Below are 25,448 nucleotides of genomic sequence, written 5' to 3' on the forward strand. Positions count from 1 at the left end.
TGTATAAAAGAAATCTCTCAGCTCCTTTTAATCCTTTTTCTTTGGGCCTTTGGGAGCTCTGTGCAAGCTGTGGGGCAGGTGCCTGCAGGGAGAGAGCACAAGCAGAAGCCCAGCTCCCCACGTGTCCCCAGTGCACTGCACCCAGACCCGAGCCTGCCTGTCACCAAATAATTTATTAAGTTGCTTACAGAGGAAGGCAAGGGTTAGTAACGGGGGCTGGCCAGGAGCCACCCTGGGGGCTGTAGGAGCTGTGATGGGGCTCTGCAGGGCCAGGGGCAGTGAGGACCAACTCCTCTCCCAGCTCTGCCCAGCCCTGGGGTTTGCTCGGCTCCAGCCTTGCTCCCCTGGCCCGGGGGGGACCAGCCCCTGTGGCAGAGCAGGGGTGCTGTGCACCATTTCTCCTCCTCCTCGCAGCCAAGCCATGCCCTTGGGCCGGGGCAGGCTGCACATGGCAGGCACAGGGGGCTACACCAGTGCAGACCCCACACTCAGCATGGCAGGCAGCATCCCACATCTGTGAAGGGGAGGTCAGTGCCTTTTCCCAGGCCCTGGAGGCCACTGCAAACTGGGGCACAGCAGTGACAATGACACGGGGATGGCACAGACAGCTCAACAAGAGGGCGATGCAGTTGGCTGTGTGGCCCAGCCGCTTGGGGACAGCTCTATGGCTTCTATCCAGGTCCTGTTTGCCCCATGGGCTCAGTCCTGCTCTGGGCCAGGTGGCTCGGTGATGCAGATGTGGACAAAGAGCGAAGAGGGTGGGATGCTGGTGCCATCCTTGGAGAGGAGATGGATGTGGCGGTACCCTGGAGGGGGGACAGTGAGGCTCTGGCTGATGCCTGCGCCCCGCCCCGCTCTCCAGCACCCGGCTGAGCCCAGACACCCCTGTGGGGCTGCCCTGGCCCACCACTGCCCCTGGGCAGCAGCCACTCACCGGGTTTGATGTTGGCAAAGGCTAAGGTGAACTGGCCCACAAAGTCGTTCCTGGAGGTCTTGTCGTAATCCTCCACCACGAAGCGGACGAGGGCCAGCTTGGGCACGTGAAGCTGGAACTGGAGTGTCTCATCCCAGCGGGGGTTAAACCCTGGGAAGGGAGAACAGGCGCTGGGAGGACGAGGATGGGCCACCTGGGTGCAGCAGGGTCCCCAGTACCACCATGGGGCTCACCATTGTTCTCAATGTACTTGGTCTCCTGGTGTGCCTGGTCTGCGGGGACCCCGTGGATCTCCACACGCACCAGCGGGTCAATGACAGCTCCTTCCTTGCTGTTGTCCACTTTGGGCAGCTGCTGCCCGCTGATCACCTGCGGGAAGGGGCAGGGACCCAGTGAGCCCCCGAACCTATCTGCTGGGAGACTGCTTGGCTCTGGCATGCTGCCCAGCAGTGTCCCCACAAGGCTAGGACCAACAGAGCCCCAGGACACCATCACGCTCCCCAGGGTCTCTCCAGGACCCCATACCTGGATTGTCAGGGTGGTGGGGCCAGGGCCCTCCCAGCTGCCGGGGTCACTGGGGTTGAAGAGAGTCTCCTTGTCCCTCATGAAGGGTGGTTTGAGCACATAGCCGCAGCGGCCGTTCTGGCTGAAGAGCCCATCACACAGGTCCATCTCCGTGCCAGCCGTCTGGAAGTTCAGGGCCACTGAGGGAAGGCGGTAGGGAAAGGGTTCAGGGCAGCTTGGAGATCATGCCCTGCCTGGAGGTGAGAACCAGCCTGTCCCCATGGCCCAGAGAGATGCGGGGCCACACAGGGAGACAAGGCACTGCTACCTGGGTACCCCAATGCAGGGCAAGAGCCTGCAGCTAGACCTGGCGCCAGCCAGGGTTGTAGCTGGCACCAACACGAGTGTTGGTGGTACCATTTAGCATGGGACCCAGGGCATCTCCCCAGCCCACAGCCCTGACGCCTGCTTGGCCATACCAATCTGGCACCCCACGTTCCACATCTCCTGGGGGTTGTAGTTGGAGGAGTCGGTCCGCATCCCGCTGGGGTAGATGCGTGTCAGCTGCCAGGTGTTGTGGTGGACGAACTCATTCCCTAGGGATGGAGTGTGAGGGCCACTCGTGGGGTCATTCCCTGGCCTGCACAGCCACTCACAACATGTGCTGCCTATCCATTCATGCATCCATCCAAACATCCATCCTTTCATCCATCCATTCAAACTTCCTCCATCCTTTCATCCATCCAACCATCCATCCTTCTGTCTACCCACCCATCCACCCACACACCCACCAATTCTCATCCTTCTCCCCTCCCAGGAACTCGGTGTCCTGCCTCACTTTCTAAGCCAATAACCCCCACTCACCCACCAGAGCCAAAACCCGGGGTACAGCCCTGCTGAACCCCCTTTGTCCTGGACAGGGAGGGAACCCTGCTGTCCGGAGGCTCTAGCCCTACACCTGAGGAAGCCACCTGCCCCCTCCACTCTGGCCCAGTCCCCTGGTGCCATTGCCCCCTCCGCCTCACCCGCATCCCGGATGAGCTTCCTGGCCTTGGCTTCGGCAAAGGAGGAGATCTCGAAGGGCCGGGAATGGCTGCGGGCCTCCTGGAAGCCCCGGAAGGACACGCTCTTGCAGTAGATGACACAGTCGGACAACGCCTGTGCGAGGCTCTCCTTGTCCTTCTGCAAGGCAGGGCCGTGTTGGGTCCCTCCTGATGGGATCACCGTCCCCCAGCACTCACCCAGGATGGGGGCTGTAGAGCCTGGGGCAGCTGAGAGCAGCCGGGGGATGCTGGGGGTGGCAGCATCCCCACCACAGGCAGCCTTTCTGCTGGGAACGGAGCAGGCAGGGGACCCCCAACAAGGTGCCACCCCAGGGATGCTGTGCAAAGATGCATGGCCAGGGGCAGAAAGGGCTGTCCCCCCTGCCTGGCCATGTCCCTGCAGTCTCTGCCTCTCCCCTTGGCACTGGGATGTCACTAAAGCCCATAGCTGTGTCCGGAGGCTCAGTACTCACGGCTGGTCCCCAGCCTGGGCCACCCACCTGTGCCCTCCGCCTCTCCTCCTCTGCCTCTGCCCCGTTGTCATCATCAGACACATTGGACGCCTCATCCCCTGGCCCATCCAGAGTGTCCTCCAGCCGCCCGATCTTCTTCCCCTTCAGCAGGATCTTGTGCTTCAGCTCCTGCGGGGTTGGGGATGGAGAGGTAAGAACCTTGGGGTGTCCATCTCCTCCACGGGACTTGCTGTCCCCTGGGACCCTGCACTGCTGGGCACCAGCACCACCAGCTCCCTTCAGCACCCAGGAGGGGACGGGGTAGGAGGGCTCTGCCTTGCTGTCTGGCTCTGCAGGGCATTGGGAGACAACCTTGGGGACAGCTTTGGGACCCCTGTGAACATGAGGACACAGTGTCCCCAGGGTCCCCAAGTGCTCCAGTGGAGCAGGACAATGATGGGACAGGGGTGGCCTTTCTTCTGGACAGCAGAGCCACCTCCTCACCCCACTCCCAGTCAGGACAGTGATGCCCAGCACAGCCGTGCTCTGTCCCTACCTCTGGGGACGGGAGCTGGGTGGGGACATGCCCATCAGTGGTGGTGGTGAGGAGCTGTTCCCCCAGGATGGCCTTGAGCTGCTGGGCCAGGACCTCCTGCTGCTCCATGCTGCAGTGGTTCTCCAGGGACAGGATCACTGGGTAGTCTGAGGTCTGGGGAACAACATGCGTGGCTGGAGATCAGCCTCAGTGGGGCTGGGGAGCTCTCACAAGGGCTTTGCCCAGGTGTGATCAGTGCCATGATGCAGCCCATTGTGTGTCCTTGTATCCTTGTATCCCCCTGAGACCTTCATACCCCTCCAATCCCCCAGCATCCCCCATATCCCATCTCACCCCTGCACCCCCCAGCATCCCCCAGGCCCCATGTCACCCCTGTACCCCTAGCAGACCATGCCTGCATGAGTCCCTGGCATGGTACGGTGCAGAGCTGTGGGCCAGATCCCCCCAGTGCTGTCCCCTGGGAAGGGACACAGCCACTGTCCTTGCCCGGGGTGGGGTCAGACCTGCTGCAGCTCCAGGCATGTAAGCCTCAGCACCACTCCCCCTCCATCACTGCCCCAAATCACAACCTCACCCCCCGCCACACGCTGAGGGCCACCCATGGCAGCCAGTGCCCAGGGAAGGGTGCCCTACCTTGAAGGCGTACTTCCCTAGGGTGCTCACCACCTCCCGGAAAGGGATCTTAGAGGTGAAGGTATGGCCGTGGTACACCATGGGCTCCCCGTTCGGCCCGTCCCAGCAATCCACCTCCAGGCACCGGCAGCCCCGTTTCAGAGCTCTGTGGGTGGGTGGTCAACCCTGGGACCCCGGACCCGGCCAGGGCACCAGCCCCCTGCCCTCCCCTCTGCCTGTGGGTATCATCATCACCCCTGCAGGGACCAGGGGACAACTACCAAGGGTGGAGATGCTGCTGCATGCAGGGCAGGAAGAGCTGGGCTCAACATGCCCAAAATGGACCTGCTTGCTGGACACCACGTGGGGTGCTGGATCATGGAGGGGGCAAAGGAGTTTCTCCTCTGGGTGGGTTTGCTCCATGGAGCTGCCCAGGGCACGGCTCTGGGGCAGGACGGTGCTTGGGGGCAGGAGGGTGGGAGCAGCCCCTTTACCTGATGTAGCCCTCGATGCTGCTCTGGCCCCGGATCTGGTCCTCTATCAGGTAGGTGTTGTGGGAGGAGGAGATGAAGTAGTGGCAGAGTGGCTGGGTCATGTCCTGCCACAGCGCTCGGTGCCGGGGGTTGAAGATGGAGCCCTCCGGGGAGCAGAGGTACATGAGGAACCCATCGGCACTGAGCACGTGGCGAGCCCGGGCTGCAGGCAGAGGGGGAGGCTCAGTGACAGCAGGGGAACCGGTGGGGATGGGATGGGGGCAAATGGGGCTGGTGGTGGCTCCCAGCATCCCCAACCCGATGGGCACAGCTGCTGCCAGAGCCTGGGGCACAAGGAGAGATGCCCCAGGGCAGCAACCTTGGGAAGGTGGGCAGCGGACCCCAGTGCTGGAGCTCACACCTCATGGCCAGTCAATCTTCTCCATCAAAATGGTCCAGGGATTGACCACAAAGAAAGGGAACTGCACCCAGATCACACCACCCCCCTGTGCCCACCCACAGCAGGATGGGGCTCGGGGTGCCCCCGCCGTGGGACTGTGGGTCTCAGCTCCCTCCTTCCCTCCATAGAAAGCACAGCCAATGTCCGTGCTGGCTCTCACCTGTCTCCGACGGCTCGTACTTGTCAATGAGCTCCATGGCAAGCTCCTCAGTGCCCTCGTCCTCCAGCTGTTCGTGCCGCAGGAAATCCACCAGCTCCAGCAGTGTCAGCTTCTTCCCGTCCTCAGAGTACTCCTGGAATAGGCTCAGCACCTCCTCGCGCTGCGTCAGGGCCTTGTAGAAGAGCACGAACTCCTCCCCTTCCAGCGTGCCCGACTCTGACTTGTCAGCAGCCTAGAAAGGAGCTCACTCAGTGCCCAGCTGGGGTGAAACAGGGTGCCCTGGCCTCCCCATGGGGCCGTGGGGAGATTTGCCCACCCGCAGCAGAGGGCACAGAGACTCCAGCCAGCAGCACTGGTAGGCATCAATCAATGCATGAATGGATGGGTGGGTGGATGGATTGGCAGATGGAGGGCTGGTTGGGTGGACAGATAGATGGATGGGTCCATGGATGGAGAAATGGACAAACAGGTGGAGGGCCAGATGGACGGATGGTTACATGGATGGGTGGATGGACAGATGGACAGCTGGCTGGCTGGTTGGGTTGATGGATAAATAAACAGCTGGATGGACAGATAAGCAGCTGGGTGGACAAATGAATGGGAGGGAGGAACAGCTGCCTTGGCTGGTTTGGGTTGACAGATAAATGAACAAATGAATGTTTGTCTGGGTAAACAGGTAGTTGGGTGAACAAATAAATGGATGGATGGATGGATGGACGGATGGACGGACGGAAGAAAGTGACCACATCCTTCTGGCAGGGAGGTGTTGTGCAGCTTGTTCCAGGCTCTCCGGCCCCTCCAGCCCCTCCGGACCCTCAGGTGTGATGCTTACCTGGAAGAGCCGCAGGGCATGATCCTCGTTCATGTCCACATTCATCATCTTGAGGAGACGCTGCACCTCCTTGAAGTTCATGCGCCCATCCTTATTCTTGTCGGCTTTTTGGAACCAGTCACGAATCCATGTGCGAGAAACCAGGGCAGGTGTTAAGGGAAAGGACCTTGGCTAAGAGAGAAGGAGCTGGGGAGCATCAGAGGGCCTCTCTTCCTTTTTCTGTGGGCTCCCCCTACCCTGATGCAGACGGTGAGACCCAGAAGAGCTAAGCACATGCTGCGGCAAGGCTGGAGATGTAGGGCCTGGGGGATGGCAGGAGATGGGGGACAGATTGGGTATGGAGGGCAGAGTGGTGCCCACAAGAAGGATATTGGTCTATCTTCTCCCTTTGGTCCATGCTGGTGGCCACCTCAATGAGCTGGTGCAGGCCCTGGATCCAGCACTGTGCTTCCTCCGCTGAGCCAGCAATGAGGTCCAGGTTTCCCCGGCGGCCGTAGAAGACAATGGTGAAGCAGCGCTCAGGGGGAAACTCCTCAGCCAGGCTCTGCAGCACCTCCGACTGGTGCCCTTCCCGCACTGTCTCCACATCACTGATGGAGACTGGGGCAGAGGGAGGGGAGGCCTGTCTGTGGGGGACAAGGACTGCAGGGCAGGGGGCACTGCCCACAGACATCTGTCCCTCTAGCCTTCCCTCCTTCCACTCATCCATCCATCCATCCATCCATCTATTCATCATCCATCCACCTACCCATGGAGCTATCCATCCATCCATCCATCCATCCATCCATCCGTCCATCCATCAAGCTACTCATCCATCCACACCTCTGCCTACTCCTCCACTGGCAGGCCAGAGCTTTCACTTCTATCAGCTGCAATTTCTATTCGGCCCTTGTAACCCATGTGTCCTGCTGCAGGCAGGATGCTTCACGGAGAGGTGTGGGTGAGAAGAGACCCCTCCACACACACATAGCCTCTCTTTAATGCCCCAGCACCCTTTGCAAGCATGGCTCCAAGATCTCCATACACTCACATCTCTGTTCACTCTGAACCCTACTGATGGCCCCACGGACAACGCACAGCAGCCAGTACTCACAGGCAGACTCAATTTTGCCCGTCCTCTTGGACTCGTACCAGATGGTCATGCAGTCATCCTGCAGCTTGAAGAAACGCTGCTTCTTCCAGCTCTTGGACTTGACTTTGCGCATCAGTGTCCCTTGCTGCATCTGAACCAGCGTGTCTGTGAGCTGGATGCCTGGTGGCAGTGTGGGCTGTATCACTGAGGGCGGGGGTATCCAGGCACTGCACCCTCCTACCTTGCTCCCTCCCGCCCCGGGACTCTATGTGGTCCCTCGATTTGGGATGGAGGAGGGATGGACCCCAAATAAACTCCCTTCACCATAAGAGGAGCAGAAGGTAATTCCCCACCGACCCTTCCCACCCACCCTCAGTGCTGCCAAGCCGAATCCCAGTGGCTGCAGTGGGGTAGGGATGCTCCAGAGTGTGGCAAAGCGAGCCCAACCCATGGGCCAGATCTGCTCCAGTGTAAATGCGGATGTCCCGGTGCCCTGCCCCACACCTCCCCTCTGCCGGGGCACTCACGGGCGTTGCACAGCAGTGATGCCATGGCTCTGCCTCCTCCACGCTGGCGGTCGCTGTGGGGGGAAGAGAGAGGGCGGCTGTGGGGAGCAGGGCTGGACCCCCCCCACTGCACCTAGGTCCCACCGGGTGGGCTCCGGCCGTGCCCACGCGTGTGCGAGGTGCATGTGCCCCTGCCCATGTGCGAGCGCACCTGCGCCTGTCTCCTGCTGGGTCACTGCCTGCCTTAAGTGTCGAGTTCACTCCGCCGTGCTCATGAAATATTAATTTGCGTTACCGGGAAGCCAGAGCTCGGAAGGTGTTGGAGGAAAACAGAAAAACCGCGAGCGCGGCCACCCCGCAGCCCGGTGGGCACCGGAGCCCTGGTGCTCCCAGGTCACTACTCCCAGGGGAGAAGCAGCCCCCGGAGCTGGGAAAAACTGCCCTGGGGGTGCCCAGGAGAGCCAAGAACAAGCCCCCACCGCCTGGGAAATGGCCCCCAGCCAGCAAATTTGGAAGCGAGGGAGAGCCTGACCTGCTGTAAGAGCAAGGAAGGGGGCACAGAGCAGGACCCTCAGCTCCCCCAGCCCCTGCTCCCGGGGAACGTCAGCACCCCGGGGCTGTGACTGCACCGGCAGCCATGTGGGGAGCACGCTGCAATGAGTGGGACTATAAATACAACCGGACTGACAATAGGGCTTTGATTAAGCTGTTAAGGCTTTAATTAGACTGACAAATCGCTGGATGTGCCCGTCACCCGGCTTTTGGAGCTGGGCCCTTGAGGAGCAGATGCCGCAGCCGGCAGGCTGGGATTTGGGTGCTGGAGAGTACCCGGGGGTCCCGGGGAGCAAAGGACTCTGCTGGGGCACAGGGGTGGCAGCCAGGCCCCTGACTCAGCACAGGCACTGTCGGTGCAGGGCTGGGAATAGCCGGTGCTGTCAGCATGCAGGCAGCTGCCAAGCCCAGCTGCCAGACCCTGGCAGGCTCAGGGGCCGGACAGCGGCTGGCCCTGCTTGGCGTGGGGACAGGCAGGGCAGACCCCCAGCACAGCGCTGGCTGGGGCTGTGGCCCCGCTCCTGGGGGGACACGCAGGCATGGGGCTGGCAGTGGCCGGTTCGGCCATCCCCAGGGCAAGTGGGGACTGCCTGTCCGTGCTCTTGGGGACCTCACATGTTGCTGGAGACACGGAGCGGTTGGGGTGCCATCCCAGCTGCCTCCAAGCAGTGCCCAGTGCCGCGCGTTCCCAGCACCAGCCTTTCTTGCAGGGCTCAGATCACAAGGACATGCTGCAGTGCCTGCACTCTCCCACATCTGCTGTGCCGGGGGACACTGACCCACTGGCCTAGGGCTCAGGGTGCCCACACCCACAAACCAAGGGTGGCACCACCACTCCTCTCAGGCCCTGCAGAATGGGTGCCCTGATGCCCGCTGGCTTGCACAGCCCCAGGAGTGCCCCACACCCTCCCCCAGCATGCTCTCATCCCCCCTCTGCCCCATGGCCTGCAGGGAACCAGTGGGGGGACAACCCCAGGCACCCAACCGCCTGCACCCTCGTGCCTCCCGGCAGCACCCAGCCCGGCATGGCTGCTTTGCAGGGTCACAGCTCCAGGTGCTCACCTGCCCTGTGCCCCCTGTGCTGCAGCAGACAAGGGGATGGAGATGGGGATGGTTTCGGGAAGCCAGCATGAAGGGAGAGGCACCAAGGCTGGAGGAGCAGGGAGAGACGCTGGCATGGAATGGGGATGGGCTTGGTGTCACCACCGGGTCTGTCCTCTCCACACCCTGCCACTCACGTATGCAAGAAGGCAGCGTGCAAGGGAGCTGCTTGCAGCCCCCAGGCCCGTAACCACGCTGAGATTTTGGAGCTAAACTGATCTCCCCCAGTGCCAGCCCTTAGAGGCACAGCCCAAGTGTGCCTGCCCCAGCTGTGGAGCCGTGCCTTCCCCGCACACACAGCGAAGAAGAGACGATCCCTTCCAGCACAGGGAAGATCCCAGGAGTCCAGATGCAAGGACACGGCTGTTCGGCTCTCCCCACCGCGTGAGCGATGCCCCGAGCCTGGCGCAGCCCAGCCCCACGCAGCCCCCCTCGCCCCTATATGAGTTACACTGTCGAGGGCAGCGGGACAAGTGCCAGGGGACGGAGAAACCGAATCCAAGGGCTTCCCGCAAGGCAGCTGCCTCCTGCCAGGGACAGCCCCAGCTCCCCCAGCCCACGCTGAACCACCGCAGCTTCTCTCCTGGAGGTGACAGTCCCCAAGCAGAGCCGGAGGGCCAGCGGGTGTGAGTGCTCCCCGGCCGTTCCAGCACAGAGTACCCCAGCAGAAATAAATGCCACCGTGGGGGTGGCCGTGACAAAGCAGGGAGGGATTCCCCCCCCCGGCACCCCCCCCCACCCTCCCGCTGTCCCATGTGCACCCAGACTGCCCGTGTCCCCGGGCTCTGCTCGGCCCCACTGCCCCGCACAGCCTGCCCACCCGCCCCAGGACACGCTGCAGCGCCCGCGGATGGAGCCTGACCCACGCAGGGGGACAGGCCGGCAGCTGACGGGGTCAGAGGGGTCGGGGGGAATCAGACAAGGGGTTCCGGGATGGGACAGCACAACCCGGGGGTGCGGGGCTCGAGGGGGCAAGTGACACCTTAAAGCAGAGGAAACAAAACCGCCGGCACCGTTCCCCCCCCCACCCCTGCAGCCGCCTCTGGGACGGCGCTGCCCGAGGCCGGGGGTCCCAGCCCGGCCCGCCGCCCCTCCTTCCCCCCGCACGACGCCCAGTTCCCCCGCAGAGGACCCTGCGCCCAGCCCCGTACCCGCTCTCCGGTGCTGCCGTGCCGCTCCGCTCCGCTCCGCCAGTGCTCCGCCGCCCGCGGCCGCACGGGGCCGGGGCTGCCCGCCCCTGGGCAGCGGCAGGGCGGCGAGCCCGCCCCCGGCCCCCCGCCCCCGCGGGACGCCCCCCAGCCCCCGCACGCCCCGCAGCCGCCGCCTCTCAAGGTCGCTTCGGATTAAGGTCACGCCGCTCCCGAGGCGGAGGGGAAGGCGGTGGCGGGCGGACAGCAGCCTACAGTGCCCCCCGCTTGGGGCTGAGCCCCCATTCCCACCCTCTGGCACACCCTGTCCCTCCCCAGACCCGCTTGCACCCAGCACAGCCTGACCTCCCCCTGGACTAGGGAGTCCCCAGTACGTCCCTGTCCCCTTCCCAGCACACGGTGGTCCAACGGGCCCTCCCAGGGCCAGGACCCTCCAGTTTGGAGAGGAGCAGGACATGATTGGAGCATCCTGGGGCAAAAACCCCATGGGAAATCCAGGCTGGAGCACCCTTGAGGCAGGCTGAGTTGGATGCTGCAGGGCAGGGACCAAACTTCAGGTGGCCGATGCTCTAAGAGACCTGGACCCTGGGCAAGGGTGGCAGCACTCGCAAACATGCTGCAGGAGCCCACCGGGGAGAGCGCTCACTGCCTTCCTGCAAAGCAAAACACAGCAGCATCCCCTCCCCAAAACCCCTCTGCGTTATCTGCTCTGGGAGGGATAGGGTGCCTTCCTCCCGCCTGCAATAAATCCCCACCTCGCCACTTGCCCTTCCCGAAAGACCAGACCAGGAGCAATCTGTGCTGGCTGGGATTTTATTATTTATTAATCCGAACTTACAAAAAAAGAAAAAAGAAACCAAACCACCAAACAGAAGCATTTTCATACCCTGTCAAGGTCAGGGTGGAGAGGAGAAAAAAGAAGGTGATGGTTATAAAATGGGACTTTGGGGGCAAGGAAAAGGCCGTGCTCTGGCCTTGTTATGCAAGGCTGGGAGGGGAGGAGGGAAGGGAAACATGGGATTTAAGACACTGTTGGCACGACACAGCAGATGATCAGCAAAATGGGCTACTCGAGGAGGGGGGGGAAATCAAGTAGCTGCCCAGGCTTGCCCGCAGCCAAGAGCGGGCAGCACAGGCTCCGCTGCAGCACAGCCCAGGAGCTCCTCGGCTGCTTCGGAAAGCCCGCTGCAGCCAGAGTAACCCCTCGGCACAGGGAAGGCAGGTAAGCGGCTGCTGGTCCAGTTTAATTGCGGTGGGGCCGAGGCAGATGCCAAGGCAGGTTTGAAAGCTGAAATGGATGCACCTGGCTGGCAGAGATGAGCTGGAGAGAAGGGGGGAAAGGGAGGGAGGCCAGGACCAAGAGGAGCCTGGCAGGCAGCGGCAGGTGCAGAAGCCGACATACCTGGAGCCCACAGGATGCCGCTCCCAGCTGTCCCATCATCGGCTGGTGGCCTGCCCACCACCACAAGACAGGTTCCCTAACGCTGAGCTCCGTTTGATGAGCCAGCCAGCGGCCCTGCCGGGCAAGAGCTGGGCTGGATGGGAGGCCAGTATACATCAGCCCCTGGTTAGCTGTGGGAATGCGCTATTTACAGCACAAGATCCACAGTCCTGCTGTCTTTCCCTCCCCCAGAGCCCTGGGAAGCAAGCTTATGATGCGTGGGTCCACCGCAAGTAATCCACCCCTCCTCTTGGGGCAAGCACTGTGGTGGCCCGGCTCCAGGCACTGCCTACGCGCCAAAGGCAAGGGAGAAGGTCGCTGCGCCAGTCGGATGCAGAGCCAGGAGCAAGGACGTGCTGGCAGGGAAGAAAGCTGTCCCCGGGCTACCTGCAGCTGAGTAGCAGTCTTTAGAAGGGATAAAACAACTGGATCAGCTTTTATTCAGCGCACTCATCTAAACAGACATGTAAACAAGAAGTGACAAGGAACTGGAGGGATGTGGCGTACACACCCCATGTCACACACCACTTGGGCGGAGGCTGAACTAGCTGGAGGAGCGGACATCTGCACTAGCCCCTGCCACGCGGTGCGGGGAGAGATGCCAGCCAAGCCTCCTGGAGAGATGGGGATCTTTACAGATTGTTTTTATTGTTTTTTGTTGTTGAAGCTGTAGTATCAACATTTGCTGGTGTTGTGATCCCCGGAGGTGTGCTGCACTGCTACAGAGCAGCCCTTTGGCTGGGTGGGATGGTCCGACAGGCCGGCAGCCAGCTGGCGTGCCCAGTTTGTTGCAGAAGAGGTCACCTGTTCCTGGTTCTTTGTAAACCTGAGCTGTTTCTTACCCAGTCCCCCACCTCCCCCAGCAGTCACTGCGGAGGAAGAGGGATGCCTCGTGGGTCAGTGACTTGACCCTCTTGCAGGTTCTTGACAAGCTGAGCCAGCCAGCGCTTTGTGGTGGTGTCATCCTTCAGGACCTGGGCAAAGGTGGTGTCCTTCAGCTGGTCAGGAAGGCACTGCCTGAGAGCTTCACGTGCCCTACATCAAGAGACAAGAAACGGGGCCCAACAAATAAACTCACAGGGGCAAGAGGGGAGCAAACCCCACTGGGGACATGATGCTCTTTCACCTGGGGGCCTCCCTGGCAGGGCCAGCCAAGGAATGCACCAAGCAGCAGCATTGCAGCATGTGGTGCTGGGCCAGCCAGCACGGCCCCTATCCCCCACGCTAGACCCCACCGAGCCAGCTTCTGTGCCCTGACACCCGTCAGTCAAGAGCAACGCGATGCCAGAGGAAGCTGAGACAACAAACACATACCCAGCAGCTGAGCTGCGGATCAGCATGAAATCAGTTTGTACTCCCTCAACTGAATGTCATCTATTGGCTTTTACAGCTAATCGCCCACGTGATGCAGAAGAGGGAGAGCACAGCGTACCTTCCACCTCAGTCCCTCCCTCATACCTAGTTCAAGCTACATTTGAGTTCAGACAAGCCCCAAACAGTCACTGTTTCTCCCATGTACCGTAACTCCTGGGACTAGCAATAAAAAAACCAAAACCCACTCATTTTCTGCACTGAGCTAATGCTGATGTAAGAACAGACAAGGAACCCTGACTCTCCCCGAGCGGGCACTGTGGAGAACTGCACTTCCAAGGGAGCGGGAGAAGCCTCTGCCCAAACTCCTAAAATGTTTACCTGGGGTTATCAGAAAGGCGAAGGTAGCAGCGGACGACATGTTTCAGTAGCCGTGCCGATGGCTCCTTGGAGAGCTGCAGGACCATTTTACCCTGTATGACAGAGGCCAGCGCCATCAGTTAAAGCCTTTGTAAGAACAGCTTCACAATCAGCAGAGACTGGGAAAGACCATTAAATCACTCACTGGCTTCCCACACATCACAGCCCATTAGCTTTCATCTAGGTACCCCTGCATGGAGCCTGTGCTCTGCTTACCAAGATGCCTTTGAGAAGAGCAGCAAGCCACGACTTGGAAAGGTTCCCCCACCAGCTCGGGGAAAGCTTGTCTCATCTCTATTCGGTTTTTACCTCCCCAGGACTGCTTAGTGGTCCAGCTCTCTGCTAGATTAAAGAGAACCTGGGGCTTCCCTCCTCGTGGAGGAAAGCGAACATATCCCAAATGCTTTGATAAGCTCAGGCTGAGTCACCCCATGAGGTGCGTTCCCAAGCTCTGCATCACTCCCTGTTCTCATCTGCGCTGCCTTCACTTCAATGCCCTTTTAAAACGTTAACAATAGCCTGGGAAGACATGCCAAAGGACAGGGCTCATCCACACCGTGTATAGTAAGATCCACATCTGGTCTTACCATGCACCCAAGAGTTGTATTTTCTCTTTCTGGTACATTCGTCATTGAGCCGTTACTGAGAAGCTAGACCACGGCAGATCTCCCTGGCCCAGCCTCCATTCTCACACTATGGATGACTTTGCACATGGTTGCACCTTTGAATGCACCCAGCCTAGTAAGCAGTGTGAATGCCTTCACACACCTGCTTTCAAGGAGTTTAACAGTCTGCTTCCTCATATTTAGGAGTCAATCAGATCTGCTCAACAAGCTGTTTTTTTTCCTGTAAAGCTACATTAGCTAGCACTAACCATTTTCCTCATTAGCCAAATTCACCTGTATTTGGATATTCAGGCAGGTAGCAATTAGCAGGTCCCTCTCCTCTGCCCTTTTGCAAGCTTCCTGTTCCCAGCAATTCCCCAGGATACCAGTATTTCTTCAGAATAAAGAACAAGTCAGAGAGCTCCTCAGACAACTCCTGGGTGGGAAATACTAACTTGCTCTTTTAAAAGCATCTAGTACTGGTGTAACATCTTACTAAGTTATCAGCAGACACGGAACTAAATCATCACCCTCAGGAGGCAGGAGTACACTATCCTGATTTTTGAAATAGGGAACAGAAATGTCTATGAACACTTTCATTTTTCTCTGTAGCACTATGGAATATTAATCACGTCAGTGCTTCACCCAGCGCTGGGATTATACCACAGCTAGGACTTCTTCCATGCTAGCACAGCTTTACATGCCCACATCCTTCTGTGTTCGTACCCTTCCCAGCTACGGATTCTTCTGTGGTCTCCTTCCCTCCCCCACCACAGGGGTTTCTAACTGCGTCCTTTACTTTGCCCCCGAGCCAGATGTACTTTCATCAAGGCTGATCCTTTTCTTGAATGCAAAAATCATGTCACATTGGATATTATGGACATCAGCTCGCAATCGTTCATATTTTGCAGTTTGTTGGTGAATTAGGAGGTAACATTTTCTTTACATTTGGGAAAACAGACAAATAAATACTCCCAATGAAAGCATCAACATTTAGGCACAGAACCAGCATTTCAAAGTGCTTAACTTAATGCTGCATTTTCTTCTCCTGACACTGCTCTTTAAAAAGCAAACAGCCAACCAAGCAAACACAAAAGCAGGACAATAGCTATTCCAGGGCAGACATATTCCCTTCAATGAGCTCAAAGATAATAAAGCTCAAGTTGGGGCTATTACTCCTGGGATGAACAAATTATGAGTACCCAAACTTCTCCTTCCCAGGGGACAGGGAATGGACAAAAATTGTCTACTCGCTCTGTCTTCCAACACAAGAATTAGAATCATAAGCAGCAGCTAGTAGGAGCCAGGTTCAAAGAGGAAAAAAAGGAGGTTGGCCTTCCAGGCAGCAAACAGGAAACCCATCAAACTCCTTGGTAAAGGACACTGTGGGAGCAAAAAGTTTCCATGGGTTCAAGAGGAGGATAGGACAAACACTGAGGGCTACTGCATAGAAAACCCACAAGTGACCCCAGAAATCCAAAGCTGAAAATAGCTGGCAGCTGCAAGACTGTTACAAGGGCAAGTATCATACGTGCTTGCCCTGCTCTTTCTCCTTTGCTCAACCTGCTGCTCTTTCAACCTGTTGTGGGAGACAGAGATGGGAAATGGATTCATGGTCTGAGCCATGTGATCATTCTTACATAAAATTAAATCAATTCACATCCAACCAACAACCCTGAAAACCCTTTTGTCTTCTCTGGAGATGTTTACCTGTTTTTTTTATCTTGGGGACTTAGCATATCACAACTAGTAAGTGTTCTCTTGACACGCAAACCAGAGATATACAAAGAACACAGGCGGAAGCAGAGAGCTACAGTGTCGCAAGCAATAAGCCCAAGAACGATTTGCCTCCCTCATGCTGTGCTCCAGCCAGAGAGCAGCAAAGCAGCTGCTGAAGAAGCTGGCTGCTAGAGCAGGATTTTTCCTTTTTTTGAAGAGTAGAAACAAATAATCTTACCAGTATCATGGCAACATGGGAAAACCGCTCATAAGTCTGACAGATATATGCCAGCCCTGTGTCATCCAGGAGGATTTTCTGAAGAATAAATGTAGCAACCTAGAATGGGGAGAAAGCAGAAAAGAAAGCATATAAACAACTTATCTGTCCTGAAAACGGTCAGCCTTTGTGCTGTGTTCTTTTCAAGGCAGACCCAGAGCTGAAAGGCCTTTCGGTAGGCAGCAAATGCTTTAATCAGTTAAAGTTTAAAGCCAAAAGAAAATGCAGGACACTACACAATGCTTGGCATCTCTGGCTAAAGAAAAGAGATGGACACAAAGCAGTGTGTACAATGACTGGATGCAGGCTGCATAAGACAGCAACTACTGCTGGGCCACTCAGAACAGCCTGAGGATTACGGCCACGCTACTCTGGTCACAGAGCAAGAAGCAGGAGAAGGATCTGTCCCTTGGCCCTGCCATCTAGACAGCAAGCTGATTTCATATTTCATTTTTCATCTTGAGCGTTATCGATTCATCACAAGACACTTGATTCTCTGGAAGAACCTCAGCCAGCTATGTCAGCAGGCTTCACCGGAGAAGCACACACAGACTAAAACCTGTGGCCAGCCTGCCTTGGTCATCAGACCAGTCTGACCACAGATCTAAGCCCATTGGGAAAAGGGGCCCCTGATCAGAGAAGACAACAAACCGGTCTAGTGCGGTGAACACTCCCATAACCACCACTAACAGCTGCTGCCCAAACTCTGCACTGCATAGCTACAGCATTTGTTCTCTCAGGTCAAGGAAAGCTGATCCAGCTCAGCCCTGAGAGTTACTCTGCAGGGCTGCAAAGGAGGGAATGGGTAATGAGAGCAGCAAGATCTTTCCCAGCAAAACTACCAAGCTCAGGAACTCCAGCTCAGCTTAGTGGTTTTGGTGTATTTGTTTTTTGAGGACATTAAAAACTCCACCCAGTGTTGCCCCAGCATTTGCAACAGGACACAGGTCAACTTTGCAGGTTACTGGCTGCCTGGTCAGTCAGAGATAAACAACAAGTCTTAATCAAGACAAAAAGAGTAGGTACCGTTTTGGAGAGTTCACTGCCAGACTCCATAATGCGTAAGCAGAGGGGTATAATTTCTGTTGTCAATAAGAAATTTATCACTTCCTGTTCGTCAGTTTTCACTAAGGCCCCTTGAAGGAAAAACAAAAACCAAAATCAATAAAAGATAAATTGTTTCCAAAAATCCCACCTTTCAAAGAGGACCTGTGCTGTGTCCTCCCCAGGAATCATTAAGTCTGAATGGCAGGCAGAGCAACTGCCACCCTAAATATGGTGCAGCACACAGCTCGAGAAGAAATGGTTCTGGCAACACAAAAGTAATCAAGCTGGGTTTGGGGGTTGTTTCTTTTTCACAAAGGGGATGCATTCTTGGCTCTCCCTCGGTGGTTAACACAAACACAAATGGATCATGCCACCAACAGCAATGTCTGGGGAGAAGAAATGCATTTTAAGACCCTCTTTATGCATTGAGAGAGAAATGTTTTGGGCAGAAAGAAGAAAACAAACAGGATAAGGGGAAGACAGGGCAAACACACCCAAGTCAACCAATGACAAAAACCCAAAGAAAGCCCAGCCTGCACCCACCCATCCCCTGTGTAGCAGGGCTGAGGGTGAAGGCACAACGAGCCTGCAGGTGCTTCTACTCACAGGAAACTTATTTTTGGCCATGTATCCAGACATCAGTGTTTTCTTATTAGTGAAAAGCCCAGTTCCTACTCACTAAGAGGAACCTGCCTCCACAACTGATGGAAAAGGAGCAACTTCTCCTGTTAATACAACAGGACTCAGAAGATCCCAATAAAAAGAGACCTGTGATTTCGGTCATGCACATCTCCATACCCACAGCATGAATTGCATCCAACTTGATAAGAAACCAGTGCTCCAGCATTAGTCTGGCTGCTTACCAATCACTCCAAGGCTCGTGAGCCGCAGGTACTCAAACGGACGTGTCTTGCTAACTGTGTGCAAGAAGGGGTACAGGAAGAGAGGGATATGAGCTGCCAGAAAAGCTGACCTGTAGGAAAGGAAGAACACCAAACGTGAGAGACAAGGAAAACCAAGCGAGCACACAATCCAGCATTACCATGCAGAGCCTCAGACGATTCCTAACAGACACCATTGCTGCTGCTTCTCAGAACAGGGTAACAGTTCTCTGATGGAAAGGTATGATGTAAATTCTGCACTGGGCACAGCACTAAACCTAACACCTAAACTGTCAGTTACCTGCACCGCTGTTTCCAGCTCACCAGGAACAAAGCACAGCCTGTTGTTTTTATTACCTCTTCCTGCCACCCAGACCCTCTGCTTTGTACATTCACTGTTGCATTTCACCTTGCAGGCTCCCATGGGCAGGGACAGTCAGCCACAATGCATGTACAAACCTCTGTAGGACAGAAATCCAGACTGGCTGACCTCTAGGCGTTACCACAGTTTAAATGTGCACAGCCACCTGAGAGTCCTCACACTGCCTTCTGACAATGGTGAAAAACAGAGACTGTAGGGAAAAACCTGGAGATTGCTCTGCTAACAGAGGGAAGCTCTCTTCCACCATCATCCAACATTCTTCCTCTGTTTTCAGTTTCAAAGTTTTAAATGTAAACGTGTGTGGTGTAAAACTACCCTATTTCTTTGGATGTCATCTCATGGAGGATTGCTGCTTAACACTACTTTGCAGCAGCTGAAAAACAACTTCAGCCATGCAACACTTTCTTCTCGGCAGAAACAGAAGCTGGGTAGTTTTCTTCTGAGTTTTAGCTACTGATTTTGGCTGAAACAACATCGTCTTTTCCCCTGCTGACATGGGCTGGACACAGATTGAGAAAACCTGAAGTCAGGCACTAGCTGAGGACTCCAGACATGGATCTGCTATTGCTCCCTTGCCACACATGGTCCCTGGGAAGGCCAGTCCTGCTCATTCCACCCTTTGGACAGCTGGTCTAAATAACTGTAAGCTCATTAAAATAAGGATCCTACACACAGCACTCAGCACAGAGGCACCCTGATCTCTGGCTGAGCTCCCAGGAGCTGCCACAACCCAAAGTTTTGGAAATCTGCAGGATCTCAGGATGATCCAGGGAATGCAATGCATTTAGGACCACCATAAAGCTGTCATCCTGATAATCCGTGCAAACAAGCAAAAGCAGCAGGCAGCTGCCTATCGTCCAGCTCTGTCGTCTGTTCCACTTATCTTGGTAAGAAAGAAGAAAGGAGCTTATGTGCTTCTGGAGTCAAACAGACAGGCTGAGCTGTCAACATCAACACCTCCGAAAACTCACGCACTTGGAAATGCTTACCTCGTTTCAGGATGCGACGCAACACATTGTAGTAGAGCTAAAGCATTGCAAACTCTGTTGGACTGATGGGCTGTCAAAGTCGGGGGGTTGATTGATGGATAAATATTTACAATTTCCTAAAAATTAACAGATGAAGAAAAGTTAAAGGAGAAAAACATCAGAAAGCTGCACTAAAGCACTTGCCCAGCAAGGAACTATGGCAACAGGAGATGACAGTCTGCTTTCACCAAGCATCACTGAAGTTACATGGCAGCCACCACACTGCCCAGGCAAGGGCAGAGCTGAGTCAGAGTCAATTTGACAAGGAATCACGGGAATGCATTCAAACCTTAATTTCACTAAAAAAGGGTTCATTTGATTTCCTGGCTCTTTACTAGTGTAGGGACTGCTTTGTTTTGAACTTCCCGATCGAAGAGGAGTGTTGTTCCTGTGCCTAGAGGCAGAGCACACCCACTCTATTCATACTGTAGCTGCTGGTACTCTTCTAACTCAATGCAGGGGAAGTGGCTGAGGGTGAGAAATCCGATTCAGAAATCTGCCTGCTTCCAACTACAGCTCCCTTCTAACTTCCTTCACTTGTTTCAGGGCCACTCCGAGAACAGTTTGACATTGCTAATCCTGCACTCTTTTCTTCCCTTCTTCGAAAGAAATTACTAGATTTGGCACTGAGATACAGCCAGTCATCAGCGGTAGAGTAATTTGCCCAGAGATAAGCTGAGCCACTCAGTTTCACATGAAATGCAGGCACACTCCCTTGCAAGGATCTCTGGAGCAGTGAGCAGCATTCCCATGCTGCCCTTCCAGCAGGCCCCCTGCAAGGGCAACCTTCTGATCAGGAAGTGTTCAAGCTGATGCAAAACAAATCAAACCAGAGATCGTAGGAGTAAGACTGTTGTGGCTCTGCTATGACACTGTATGAAAACAAGCAGAATGTGATCCATAGGGAGCTCATACACCCAAGAACTTGCCTGTTCCCCTTTCAGCTATGTAAGTTGTCTAATTAGAAATCTCGTCTCTGCACACATCACCTTGCTAGTGACAATTAATGGCAAACGGGCTTCCCACACCTGCTCCCCTCACCACATGATCCAACATACATCATACTCCCAGCAATGGCAATAAGGGACCCCACCAGTGCCTCCCCAGATCTGCCCCACGGACGCACAAGCTCTGCAATGTGCTGGTGCTGCACCACGGAATAAAGAGCCGTCAGTCCTACCCACCTGAAGGAGCGCTGCGATCGTGCCAAACGAGTGCCACAGCATCGGGGCAAGGTCAGGCACAGACTCACGCTTCTTGCTCAGCTCCAGCAGCGCGTTCTCCCGTGTCTCGGGGCTGGACAGCTCATTGATCCACTGGTAGATCTTCTCACGGTCAACCTGAGCCAGCGCTGTTGGCACAGGCTGGGAGGCAGACAAGAAAACTTCAGTCCAAACATTTTACCCAAGTCTCACCCAAACCCTTCCCACAACCTGGCAGATAAGCAAAAAAGTGCTCAAGAAGCTCCTGACCGGGGGAGGGAGGAACTAAAGCTGCATTAAGATGCTCTGGATATGGATCCCTTCCTTGGATTAGTCTTATTATTTCACCTATTTGAAACGCAAAGGTTTTACTTTCTGGCCTGACTCGTTAGGACAGTCTCTCTTAATCCGCTTGTCAAGTAGTACCTTGTAACTTCACTCAGCAATGTAAGAGAGCCATGCTGCTGCCTGTCTGTGCCAGCAGAGCTCCTGAGGAGGTCACACATACTTTAGCCAGATATCATTTACTCCACCTACATTTAGCACACATTCATTTCATGCTTCAAGCGCAAGCTTCCACAAATTCAAAGTAAGGCAGACACTACCCGTTTCCCTCCAAAAATACCCATAACATTGTAACCTGCCAACTGGATTCACTCAACGTACATGAGAAAAATTTTCATACAAATACTAGAAAAATTCTCACTGCTCCAACATCAGCATGACACCATCCACAGCCAGTAACACCTGATGTTAGAGACGTCTCATATTCATTCCACGGATCTTGTTTACATGCATGGAGCTAAAAGGGAATTTTTCAAGACTGATTTTGTGCAAAAAATTCCTGTTCAAAATAAACCCAGAGAAAGGTAGATCTGTATTCACAGTCAAGGCACATTTTCTACTACTCAGGAGAAACGCAGGATTTCTCTTCTGCCTTTCTTGGAACACCAGGGAAAGAACAGCATCAAGGCCAATAAGTTTTCAAGCCAAAAATAATGAGGGCTGGGAAGGAAAGGAAGAGAAACAGGGACTGTGGAATTGTAGCACAGTTTCTGCAGAGAGGGCAAGGCACAAGCCTTTCAATGAGGGTTTGTCTCATGCCTCTGCTGCAAGCCCTCAAGGTGCAAACAAATGCTCAGCAGGCTTCCTAAGTAGACAGTTTGGTGATTCAGAAACAAAATTTTGAGGAAGACAAACATCAGCATTAAAACCTCCTCTGTGAACACTCCCAAAAGCCAGTTAACCTATTCAAACATTCTGCCACAGTGTTTACTATACAAGTAAAGCACAGCCCTGCTGGTAGGCTGCTGCCCCTGAGCTAGCCTGCACGCAACCAGCTCAGCATCCCCACGTGTACGGCAGTCACGCTGGGAACAGGGAACGGACTGCATTGTTTTTTTTTAAAAAAACCCAGACTGAAACTCTTCATGCGCTTTCCACAACAGATGTGAGCACTGCCTGTACCGCACCGACAGCAACGCTACTACTAAGCAGCTCATCACCGAGGCACTGAAGAGAATACAAAGGAGTTCAGGAACTGAAAGTGGCTGGAACAAAACCTGAAACCGTATGCCAGAGGCAGGCTCCCAGAGCTGCAGGAGGGATGCAGGGAGACTTCTTAACCTTTAGCGGACACCTCCAGAGCTTTCTGTCCCTATTTCCGCAAAGCAGCCCTCCTCTGTTTAGCCACATACTATATCCACAGTCACGTGCAAAGAGATCCTTCCCCAGCTGTGGGATTTCTCTCTCCCCTAGCCACTTCCATTGTACTATTTAACTTAGATGTCTATATATAAGCCAACATGCTGTTATCAATCCCTATACTCGGGGGCTCAAATACCTTTTTATCTGTTCATCTTTCCTCCTATCCTCTTTTTTCTCTTGTCTACTCTCCCCCTCCCCAACCTCACACTAAATTAGTAATCCCGACAAATTTATTGTGCTCTTACAGCTGGGAGTGCAATTTCAATGGCAACTGCCACACTGGAGCTCAGAAAGAGGGGAAGAATCAACCAAGCTCATTTGTTTTTATTTGAGATGGTAGTGACAAGCAGTGTAGCAATAATGTTGTTATAATTGTGTTGTCTAAAGCTTCCATCTATTTTTCTAGACCCACTGGAAGTTTCAGTTCCTGTAAGCTTGAATACATCGACCCTTTAAAAGCACAATCGTGTGCTCATGATCCCTAGAGAACACTAAGCAGATTTTCCACACAATTAACTTTACGATGTCCAATATCTGTCTTAGCCAGAACCAGCTGCTTTTCACAGGCTCTACAGTTGCTCCTCTCAGTTTAAATTGAAAGATATATTTTTTTCTAATCTCCTACTTTACTGTTGTTACCCTTTCTCCCTCTTAAAACCTAAAATTCTGGGGAACCCTGAGGGATACACACAAATCCTCCAAGCTCCGAGACAGAACCCTGTCAGGCAGACTTTCTTTTGTACACAGGGAAAGCAAAAGTTACCAACAATATCTCAACACAGCACAAACCAGCCACCTCTGCATCACAAAAGATCTTGTTACACCTTCCTCAAGAGAAACAGCATTACCTCAAACATCTGTGCCCAATTACATCTCCAACAATCACATAACGAATTGGATTTAGGCACCTGGCTTTCTCTAACTGAGCAGCTGCTGCTAAGCACACTCGTAAAAGTACTGGTCAACCAAAGCGGAACACTGACTAACTGGATACATGTGCTTTTTAAACTATCTTGACAGATCATCAACTCAAAAATACCTAAATGAACTTTGAACTTCAATAGCAGTGAATTAGCTGGTTTGAGTTGGGCTTTCAATGCCTTACTGCAAGTTACAGCTACCTTTATTGTTTTAGCCTGTTCTGGAGCCTCTAGCACATTATGCTGTCTTCAGGTCTGAAATCGAAGTGTCCAGCATCACTGTATAAAGACCAATGCTCTGGCTTACCACAGCTTTATCACGACAGCGTTCACAACACCCAAAGGGGTTCCCGAGCCAATTCGTGACCCTGCTAAGAGGTAATGTTATTTACCACGGCTCCCAAGCACATCTCCAGAGCCAAACACCCTTGCCTGTCACCTTCAGTTTAAGCATACTAACTGACTGTGGTAGGAAACACTTCAACAGAGAACTACCAGGTGGCGTGAATTACGTATAAATTAAATATACATTCAAATGAGTCCCAAAATAAAGTTGATTTCTATTCCTGAAACAAATTATTTTGTTAAAACTGTCTTGGAAAAAAACCCTTTTATAGAGAGGTGACTAGAACACAGAGGATTAATGGGAGATACAACAGTCCCTCATGCATTTCGACAAGCACTTAGGAATTCCATTGCTATGAAAATCTAAATATTGATTAAGAGAGTTCACTGTGATCTTGCACACCCTTCTATAGTCCGGAAAGCATCACTTCAAATCAGAAGTATTTGCCAGCACTCCAAGAACCAATTTAAAGTCCCAAGCACTTAAACAAAGTGGGAAGACTTAAAAAGTTCTCTCAACTCCTCTCATAAGTACTTCACTCACTCTTGTTTGCTTGTTAGTCCAAGCAGATCCTTGAGCTAAGTTCATTTGAAAACCGCTCTAACTGCTGGTCTTGCAATACACCCCCCAAACCCAATACACAGCAGAGATTCAATCAACTCTAGGAAGTCTTATACACATGATGAACGTGCATTTGGAGAAGTGAAAACCGAAACACAAACCCTCTCGGACGCGAGATAAGATGTAATAACCACATCGTTCAAACTCAGCTTCCATTTTTGAGCCCAATCAGGCCAAGGCACCCTTCCACTCCCACCAGCCTGAGCATCAGGCACCCCCATCCCACCACAGCAGCTTCCTGAGGGGGAGGAGGACAGGCACCAACTATGGACAACACTGCAATGGACTGGGGGGAAAGGGAAGAAGGAACAGGCAGTCTCTGCCTTTCGTCCTGCTTGCCCGCCGCCCCAAGGAACTTTTCGCTATCTCTTCTTCCCCTCTGCAGCTAAGGCCAGAAGAGCTCGACAGAGGAGGTGGCTGGGCACGCAGGAGATGTCCGGGCACGCAGGAGGTGTCCAGCCGCAGGGAGGGAGCGCAGCGGGCAGGAGGAGAGGAGGAGGGAAAACCCTACGTGATGCACACCGGGAGGAAGGCACACAGCCGGGGCACCCAGCAGGGAAGCCCTCCTGGCCCCCGGGCGAACCACCCCGTGCCCAGAAGCAGCAGAGCGAGGCGCGGCCGCCCCGGGAAGGCACAGAGGAGGCCCCAGGGGAGCAGCCGGAGCAAGGAAGCGCTCACTTGGCGCCTCCCCGCTACCGAAGGGATCCCGCCGCCCCACAACCGGAGCGCTGAGGGGAGGGAGCTCACCAGGGCCCCGCCACCCACGGCCCAAAGCCCCCCTCACCCCCCCGCCACGGGCAGCTGAGGGGAAATGTCCCTTCGCAGCTACGAGCGGCCGCACCCCCAGAGCCTCACTCCCGGCGGAGCCTGCGCAACCGGGTACCGTCCCCAGACCCGCCCCGCCAGGGCACGGTGTCGCGCCTCACCGCGGCTGTGGCCAAGCTGTGCATGGTGGGAGCGGTGCCGGTGGTGCCGCCGGGCCCAACTCAGGACGCAGCCGCGGCCGCCGCCATACACTCGGGCCCACCCCGACCCCTCGCCCCGCCGCGCCCCCCCTGCGCGCCCGCCGCGAGGGAGGCTGGGACAGGGGGCGGGGCGAAGAGGCGGACGCTGCGCGCATGCGCGCCGGCGCCGGC

The 25,448-nt window shown here is 55.0% G+C and overlaps 2 protein-coding genes across 4 annotated transcripts; both read right to left on the reverse strand.

The window, feature by feature from the left end:
• Positions 1-154: 154 nt before the first annotated feature.
• On the reverse strand, positions 155-10,516 carry PLCD4 (phospholipase C delta 4). 3 transcript variants are annotated; one of them, XM_068407250.1, is made up of 16 exons: positions 10,409-10,516; positions 7,626-7,678; positions 7,120-7,249; positions 6,396-6,626; positions 6,027-6,154; positions 5,195-5,426; positions 4,596-4,797; positions 4,123-4,267; positions 3,490-3,642; positions 2,982-3,122; positions 2,464-2,620; positions 1,918-2,034; positions 1,460-1,638; positions 1,168-1,303; positions 935-1,084; positions 155-806 (listed from the first exon to the last, which is right to left on the reverse strand). In XM_068407250.1, exons 3-16 carry the CDS (start codon positions 7,247-7,249, stop codon positions 700-702), a joined length of 2,208 nt encoding a protein of 735 aa, XP_068263351.1. In that variant the 5' UTR covers positions 7,626-7,678; positions 10,409-10,516; the 3' UTR covers positions 155-699. The 3 variants fall into 3 exon arrangements, with proteins under 3 accessions (XP_068263351.1, XP_068263350.1, XP_068263349.1); XM_068407249.1 differs by having other exon boundaries at positions 4,153-4,267; positions 7,120-7,278; XM_068407248.1 differs by having other exon boundaries at positions 7,120-7,278.
• A 1,747-nt stretch (positions 10,517-12,263) lies between these two features.
• CNOT9 (CCR4-NOT transcription complex subunit 9) lies at positions 12,264-25,407 on the reverse strand. Its single transcript, XM_068407541.1, has 8 exons — positions 25,239-25,407; positions 20,701-20,880; positions 19,478-19,593; positions 18,089-18,198; positions 17,205-17,314; positions 16,140-16,238; positions 13,539-13,630; positions 12,264-12,881 (listed from the first exon to the last, which is right to left on the reverse strand). Exons 1-8 carry the CDS (start codon positions 25,260-25,262, stop codon positions 12,713-12,715), a joined length of 900 nt encoding a protein of 299 aa, XP_068263642.1. The 5' UTR covers positions 25,263-25,407; the 3' UTR covers positions 12,264-12,712.
• Positions 25,408-25,448: the final 41 nt, after the last annotated feature.

Source organism: Nyctibius grandis, chromosome 9, assembly GCF_013368605.1.
Source record: "Nyctibius grandis isolate bNycGra1 chromosome 9, bNycGra1.pri, whole genome shotgun sequence".
NCBI classification, from domain to species: Eukaryota; Metazoa; Chordata; class Aves; order Nyctibiiformes; family Nyctibiidae; genus Nyctibius; species Nyctibius grandis.